The following is a 9,010-nucleotide window of genomic DNA, read 5'->3' as shown; positions in this document are numbered from 1 at the left end:
TTCATCCGTTTAACCCTCCTCTCTCAGCCTCTCTCTCTCTCACGTTTCTCTCGCTCGCTCTTTCCCCCTCGAACCCCCCCCCTGCAACCTGCAGGAGGGAGAAAATGGAAGGAAAAGAGAGCGATAGAGAAAGTGAGAAAGCGAGAAGCCAAGGCGAAAGTGGCGATGAAATAAATGACTTGCATCTTGGCTGTAGCGTGATTTAAAAAAAAAAGGAAGGGGAGGGGAGGGGTGTGTGTGATTTAGCCAGCCACCCATGAAGCTGATTAGGCGGCCTGCGATCAGGAGGAACAGCTTTGCTTGTTAAACTTTTCACCTCCGCAAGCTCTCAGCCCTGGCCACGTAGTGCCCACCCACCCTCGCTCCCTCGCTCTTCCTCTATCCCTCCCTCAAGCCATTCCTCCCTCGCTCCTTCTTTCCGCCTGGTAGCATTTGAATGCACATGCGGGTCCTGGACCCCCGTAGCACAACGCTAAGCACAGGGGGCGGGCAGCTGCCCCTCCACCTCAACTACCCCTCCCTCCATCTTTAACAGGGGTTCAACCTCTAGCTGATGTATCAAGGTGTGGCCAGAGAGAGGGAGAGAGAGAGAGAGTGAGTGAGAAAGGGCTGTGAGAGAGAGCAAGTGAGTGAGACAGACAGACAGACAGACAGACAGACAGACAGACAGACAGACAGACAGACAGATGTGAAGGATAGAGGAAGGGCAAACATAACTTGTGCTCACATCAAAAACAGAAGTTAAGAGGAATTTGATAGATTCAAGTGGGGGAGAGAAGGGAGGCTCATGTGAGAGCAGGAGACGAGGGGAGTTGTAAGTCTCAAACCTCAAACCTCAAATCTCAGATCTAAGCAGGTCTCACATCTAAGACGAGGGTGTGTGTGAAATGCCCTGCTTTTAAGGAGATCTATCTGTCTGTGTTTCTACCATGACTGAAGACACCTTTTTAACCTTTATCCTCATCTTAGTACACACCAATCACCCCCCCCACACACACACACACACAACCCCACACAGACACACACAGACACACAATCCCGATCACACACTCCCACACATGAGCAGAGCTACTAAACTCACTTTCCTAAGTACCCAAGTATTTGGCCAGACACTGAGCGAACTGATTAGCCAGCACATGCTCAAACTGCCTGCCAAGTCTGCTTAAGGGGGCACTGAGCGGGCACTGCTTCAGCACCCCATGAAGCTGTGTGTGTGTGTGTGTGTGCACGCCCTCAGGTGTGTGTGTGTGTGTGTGTGTGTGTGTGTGTGTGTGCGTGCGTGCGTGTGTGTGTGTGTGTGTGTGCGTGCGTGCGTGTGTGCATCCATGTGGTCTCCGAGGTTGGCGAAATCTTTCTACAGCTGTTGGAAGAGAGCGGCTTGTTTTTGCACCAACATGCATTTGGAAAAGTTCTTGCTAAGTGACGCGCCTCATGACGAGGGCTCAGCTCCGCTGCAGCCCCGGCTAGTCGTCTGTGTCCAACCCAAACTCTTGCGAGGCGAGGGAGCGATTTTGGTGGTGCTCCGAGACCGAGCCGCACGATCGGCAGGAAGTTAAGCCTACTAAAAGGGAAGAGGGTCAAACCTACCTTGTGACGACTAGAATCCGTGTTGTCGTCAGGTTTCTCGTGTTGACTGGGTGCATTTTTCACACGGGGACGGGAGTATTGTTTTTGGTCTTTGCTGGAACAGTTTCACTTGTGTGCAAAATGCAATTGTTCATCGTCAGTGTGTGTATGTGTGTGTGTATGTGCAGTTTGTAATATGTGTATGCATGCATGCAATGAGTGTGCTTTTATGTATGTGTGTGTGTCTGCGTGTCTTTATCTGTGTGTGTGTGTTGGATTAACACTCAGGTATGGTTTCAGTGTCTCGCTGGAGGACTAGTCAGACGCCTGCTGTCATGGGGAATTGAGTCCAAGCTGAAGGACGGTCTGCTTAATCACTGCGCCTCACTGCTGCCCTCAAATTAAACTGGGATAATATAATATATTCCCGGTGCCTAAGTTACCATGTCTGAGGGGAGATGTTGTGCAAAGTCTTCCAAACACGGCAAGGGGAAGAGTGGCCAGAGCAGCCGATTTGGTGGTTTGGACCGATGAGAGGAGGAAGAAGAGTCTACCCCGCAGTGTTCTGTTTTGCTAATGCCTTTGACCTTGCGTGTGTGTTTCAGATGCAGAGAGAAGGAAAGAAGGTGTACGACGACAACATCCACTACCCTCGCCTCCTCACCCTGACCGGGGAGCCTCGGCCGCTCAGCCACAGACAGTAGAACGAAACAAGCGCGCCTCCCTTGATGTTAAACCACTGGCGGCGCGGTCAGATAGTCAAGCTTTGGTTGTTTTTGCCTTCATGTAAGTAAATGTGCAGCGGAGCCATGTTGAAAAGGGACAGACGCGAGCTCAAGCTCCGCGAGAATGATGCGACTTGAGGAAGAGTGTCGCAGTATTTGAATACGGTAGAGTCTCAATGTCAGGTTTTCAAGTGATTCGCAGACTTCAAGTTATACGGTGACTCGAACATACACTCAACTGGTTACACAGAATTGCCCGACTTCCTTCAGCGGTTTAATCGTTTTGCCTGCCCGTTAGCTTGTATGGAGTTTGTGGCAAGTTTGAGCTCGCATGTGTAATGTTTTCAATCGGCTTTAGGGAGGAATAGCCTGGGAGAGATCAGAATAAACCATGTTCTACTGTAAAAGGCACTTTAGTGTGAAGTTAATATGTCTACCAGTGCTACAGACAGCCAGTCAGCCCTTTAGTTAGTCTACAAGTCAGTCTGCCAGATAGTCAGTTAGCAAGTCATCCAGCCATCCAGCCCTTAACTTAGGTAGTTGGCCAGCCAATCAGTCTGTAAAATATCCAGCCAGCAAGCCGTGCTGTCATTAAGTCACTCTGTCGATCAGTGAGACAGCACTGCATGTCAGTCAGTCAGTCAGTCAGTCAGTCAGTCAGTCAGTCCTTGCTACCCGTCAGTATTATCCTAGTGCCACTGTGTTCTTTGCTCCACCTTGGTAGCCAACTGTAATTTATTAACCATGACAGGAAATGGACCAGCTCTGTGTTTCTCTTTTATTCCTTCCCTCCTTTCTTTCTCCCCCTATTATTACTTCTAATCCACTCATTCATCCCAGTCAGAGGTCGGTGTTAAGAACTTCTTTTGTTCACTACTTACAACAGTACATCAACATATTAGGAAGAGAGTGTGTGTGTGTGTGTGTGTGTGTGTGCGTGTGTGTGTGTGAGAGAGAGAGAGCGATAGAGAGAGAGAGCGAGAATCCATGCATGCATACAAGCTGTAATGACTGAATATTACTCAAGTGTGCAAGAAAAGCGACCCCGATACAGGGCAATAGAACAAGAGGAACACAGAAGAATTTCTTGATTGCCTCATCAACTCTTCATTCTTTGTATCGCTGTGCAGGCCTCTGCAAAGTGGTGTGTGTGTGTATGTGTGTGTGTAAACAGTCTTAACTTACAATGCAACTTCATTTCTGGAAATTCCAACAAACTCCCAGCAGCCTCAAAGTGAAATGTTGCAGTGAGACCAAACACGCTGTATCTTTATTTTTTCCACAATTTCTTGTCTGCTTTTGTTTTGTTGAAAATATAAGTGTGATCTGATAATAACTATGGCATTAATATAATCAATGACCGCGCAACACACAGATCCACAGTGCTTCTGGTCGAACTTGTGTGGTGTTTCTGTATTTCACCGCGATGCCCTGCTGTGTGCTGCCCATCGGCTGAGAGCCTCTGGAGTATCTTGTGTTGGCTTCCTCTCACATCCCTCCCAAGAAACACAATCATGTCAAAATGCTTTTGCATATCATGGAGGTTTATGGGAAACCACCTTGCAAAATGAATTCAGTCAGTTTCAATCACTGATCTGAATCTTATGCAACGCTATGACAACGCTGCAAAATTTTCAATCATTGATCTGAATCTCACCCCGTGGACCCACCACCCGCGGGGACGAGCATTGGGTAGGGTGCAATGCAGGCTGGGCGGCAGGCAAAGGCAGGGACCGGGGCGTGCCGACTTCCGGCATCGCAGACTGGTCCAGGAGGACCAACTGGAAGAGACCCCAGGGTGGACCCAGAATTCGCTGGAGTGACTGTATGGTCCGTTCTGGCCTGGAACGCCTTGGGATCCCCCAGGAGGAGCTGGAGGGCGTTGCTGGGGAGGGACATCTGAAGTGCCCTACTTGGCTTGCTGCCACCGCGGCCCGACCCCGGAGAAGCAGCTGATGATGAGAGAGAGAGAGATGATCTGAATCTTATGCAATGCTATGACAATGGTGCAAATTTTCAGAGCATATTTTATAAACCACACCGAACGTATATACAGTTTAACTTGTCTTTGGTGCCAAACCCACGCGGGACTTAAAACTGGCAGTTTAGGCTATTCTCATGACATCTGGGGACCAGCGTGCTCTTAGGCCATGACTGTCAACACCGTCCACTGCTGTGACTGCATCGGGCGATGGCATCGATGACATAACCTCTATTTTAGCGGTGTCATCGCACTGCGTCCTGGTGCCACTGCTGCGTACTATGACACCAGCCACTGCTGTGCCGCTCTCTCTCTCTGACATCAACAGGTTTTGACATCAGATTCATCAACATGATAATCAGCGTCATCAGCTTAGGGCAGCGTTTCCCAACCCAGTCCTTAAGGAACGCCTATACTGCAAGTTTTCATTGCAACCCTGCATAGGTAGCCCTGCTTGTACTTACTCAACCAATCATCTCACAGCACTTAATTATGCAAGGTGTGTAACAATCTGACATAAGTCACCTGCTGATTGGTTGAATAACTACCAACAGGTACCTATTCAGGGCTGCAAAGAAAATATGCAGATAGGGGCTCCTTGAGGACTGGCTTGGGAAACACTGGCTTAGGGTACCCTCAGATGTCCCCACTTCTTACTGAAATGCCACCATTGCATATGGCGATGACATCACCGGACTGTCCAAAACCACCAATAGCTGACAGTCGATGAAGTTCATGCAGGGTGTGTACATGGTTACACTGTTGGTCTTTCTGAGCTATACAATGTATTGAATATAGATATGTAACGATATCCCCCCCCCCCCCCGTTATGATGCCCATCATGGTCAGAGTCTGATGGCAAACAGTTCCCCACCGACCACCATGCTGGCTTCTGAGCCAACGGGACTGCTGCTGTTAGCTACAGCGGCCTGGCCTTGGTACCGCACTGCTCCTTTCAGAAATACTGACTCACTGCCTCGCGGTCTGGAGTTGCTCACAGTCCTCGGGACGGTTCATCACCCTCCACACGAGTGCCTCATATCGCTGTACCAAAAGAAATGCTCAGCTCACTGTACACCATGAAGAAATATGCTGACCACTGCTTCAACCCTGATGTTTATTTTTGTGCAATGGGTGGGGGATCTTTTTGGGATTATTATCCATAAATAAAATATCTCCAAACACGTTTTGGGTGTATCGTCTGGTTTTGCTTTTTGAGGATGAGCGATCGTAAGCAAAGTAAGCGTTAATGAACGCTTACTTTGCTTACAATATCAAAGTGATATACAGGTATATTACTTTATATACAAGTAATATACAAATAATATACATTACAATATCAAAGTGATATACAGGTATATTACTTTATATACAAGTAATATACAAATAATATACATTACAATATCAAAGTGATATACAGGTATATTACTTTATATACAAGTAATATACAAATAATATACATTACAATATCAAAGTGATATACAACAAAAATATACAGGTGCATCTAAACCTGACAGCTACACAAATCCCCACAAGTGCACGCACGCACACATATACCGTAGACAATAGATTACACACACACATCACATATGTGTATGTCGGAGGGGAGAGAGGCTGCTGCGGTCCAGTCTTTTTTCTTTTTCTTTTTCTTTTTTGGAAATCTTTCATGGTCGTTCTCCAGAAACCCTGTGTTACATGCTCATGAATGCAACAAAGTTTCCTTCAGGCACAGATCAGCTGTGCCCTGTGTTTCAAACACAATGGCCTCCTGCAGGCTAAGCTGGTGCCAGACAAGGTAATACACACACACACACACACACACACACACACACACACACACACACACACACACACACACACACACACACACACACACACACACACACACACATATCAGACCCAGGCCATAGTCTAGCCCTCCACAGGAAGAAAAGAGAGAGGGACAGAGAGAGGCAAGAAGGGGAGGGAGGGCAGCTACAGCAGCTAATCCTGCAGGCTCACCCTTCTGTTGATTGGGGGTGGGGGGGGAGGGAGGGAGGCGAGTTCGTAGAAAGGGAGGAACCGAGGAGGCCCCCTGATCTGTCTTTTGATATTTTAAAGAGCTCCGTTCTCTCCTTCCCAACACTGCGACGAGGAAGGCGAGCGGTGGAGGAGAGGGAGAGAGAAAGACAACGAGAGAGAAATATAACTTGAGACAGAGTGGTGTAGCAACAGAGACAATGGAAAAAAAAGGAAGACGATGCACTGTTTTGGGTGAGGGGCGAGAGAGGAAGAGAGAGAGAGAGACGGGCTGAGATGGCGGAAAAGAGCTGGAGGAGGTTTGGACAGAGACGTGCACAGACCGACAGACTGGGGGCTGAAGGGATGTGAGTGAGTGATCGAGCACAGAGAGGGAGAAAGGGGGAAGGCAGACTGATAGAAAGAGAAAAGGAGAGAGAGAGAGAGAGAGAGAGAGAGAGAGAGAGAGAGCTCCCTGCTCGACACAAGGGCCCCATTAACTTGACCACTTGCCCTTTGCACACAAAGGCAGGGCCAACCCACTGCCCCTCCCACCCAATTATCCACGATTAGGCTCAGTGCACTGCGTCAAGATGGAGAGGGAGGGAGGAGAGGAACGAGGCCAGGACAGGAAGCGCTGGGCTGTGGGAGGGAAGACAGAGAGAGAGGGAGAGGGAGAGAGAGGGAGGGTGGGGACAGATAGCAGGAGGAAGAGAGAGGGAGTGAGGATTGTGAAGGCAAGTGACAGACGGGGGGGGTGGAGGTGGGGGGGGGGTATATGATGAAGTGAGACAAGTTGGAGCCGCGTCAGTAACATAAGGGGGAATCCAGACCTGTATGTTTACACGCCAGCGGGGTGCATGTGTGAGTGTAACTCCCCGTTAGTATAGAGAAGAGGACACCACCTACCCTGTGGGGGACATGTTATGGGTCCCCGTGAGGGGAAGGGTCCATTTTCGGGTTAAGACTTGAGTTTTGGGTTAGGATTAGAATCAGGATTAGTTTAAGGTCGGGGTAAGGGTTAAGGTTAGATATGTAGTTATGATGGTTAAGGGTTAAGGGCTAGGGAGTGAATATAGTCAATGAGGGGTCCTCACATGTATAGGGGGGCATGGTGTGTGTGGGTGGGGTGGGTGGGTGCATGCAAAGTATTAGGTGCACTGGGGGAGAGTCTGCATGAAAAAGCCAAGCGTTTAATTTACTGGAAGACTTTATTTACTGTTGTCTTTTGAAAAGGCGAGACAGCTGGCAAGCAAACACACTCACACACACACACACACACACACACAGCCCCCAAGGACACTAGCTACCCCCACTACCCTGCCCCCGAAACCACAAATACTGCACCACAGACCACAAACACACACACACAAAATATAACCCATTTCATTTGTACACTTGTGTAAGGAGAGGTAATGTACGCTGTACCGATCCCCCAACACGTCCTGCAGCCTGGCTAAAAAACAGCAACATTGGAATACACAAACTGACTGCTACGCTGTCCTTAGAGCCCTCACACACACACACACACACACACACACACACACACACACACACACACACACACACACAGACACACACACACACACACACAGACACACACACAAACACACACACACACACACACACACACACACACACACACACACACACACACACACAGTGTCATGCAGATACACAGATGTATCCCGTTACTCAAAGGATATTTATGCTCCACACCCTGCCACCACCCCGGCCATAGACACACACACACACACAAAGACACACACACAAAGACACACACACAAAGACACACAAAGACACACACACACACACACACACACACACACACACACACACACACACACACACACACACGCAAACACTCTGGGCTCAGCTGCAGCCAAGCCATGTTGCGGCTAACTTGGTTTTTCATTGTATTCAGCTTGCCGGCTTCCCACGAGCCTTGTGCTTGTTGTCACTCCTGCATGGCGTGTTACAACAAACAGTGAGCGCACACACACACACACACACACACACACACACACACACACACACACACACACACACACACAGAGTCTCACATTCTCCCTCTCTTTCAGAGTCCAGCGATGAGATTGAGACACAGATGGTGTGTGCCAGGTGGACTCAGGTGGAGAGCCGAACCGCTGATCATCTGACCCTGCATGTGTGCACGTCGCCTGTGCAAGTCCCGCGTGTGCGTGTGATTGGACAACGCCGCGGCCGCGCGTGTTAGCGTGCGAGTGCTGACATTACCATGTTTACACTTCCAACTCCCTCCTCACTGCCACCAGCCCGCCGTGTCGCTCTGCATCCCCGGCTGCAGGGAAATCTGTAAACCTTTCAAGCCTCGTCCTCCTCTTGCTCCTCCTCGTCCTCGAGGCAATTCCAGAAGGGCTTTTTAAATGATCCACTCATTACCCAGAGTGGAGTCACTTCTTTTTTTGGTCTTCTCCGGCAGCGACTGCTTGCCTTCCGTCTCTCCTGCCCTCTACTCTTCTTTTTTCTCTATGTTTTCACGGCCTATTTCTGCATACCCACCACCCCCACCCCCCATCCCCACCCCATCCACCCGGCCCACCCCCCTCGCAGCAGAGTGGCTTTTTGGTCCGTGTGTTTGTGTCGCTGGAGTGGAATGCAGCAAAGTCCCTGAGTGCGTTTTTTTTTTCCCTCTTTTTTTTTTTAATTTAGAAAGCCATTGGGTATGAGTGATGCTGAAAAGTGGAAGCTGCAACCTCAC

The 9,010-nt window shown here is 49.2% G+C and overlaps 1 protein-coding gene across 1 annotated transcript in view; it reads left to right on the top strand.

The window, feature by feature from the left end:
- camkmt (calmodulin-lysine N-methyltransferase) overlaps positions 1 to 2,930 on the top strand; it is a 57,237-nt gene extending 54,307 nt beyond the window's left edge. Inside the window, exon 7 of the mRNA XM_056292286.1 lies at positions 2,172 to 2,930. Within this exon, the coding sequence (XP_056148261.1) occupies positions 2,172 to 2,270 (99 nt within the window). The 3' untranslated portion in view covers positions 2,271 to 2,930. The remainder of the gene's footprint in view (positions 1 to 2,171) is intronic.
- Positions 2,931 to 9,010: the final 6,080 nt, after the last annotated feature.

This window comes from Lampris incognitus, chromosome 13, assembly GCF_029633865.1.
Source record: "Lampris incognitus isolate fLamInc1 chromosome 13, fLamInc1.hap2, whole genome shotgun sequence".
NCBI classification, from domain to species: Eukaryota; Metazoa; Chordata; class Actinopteri; order Lampriformes; family Lampridae; genus Lampris; species Lampris incognitus.
Note: the sequence above shows the minus strand (reverse complement) of the source record. Positions and strands in the feature narration are given on the sequence as shown.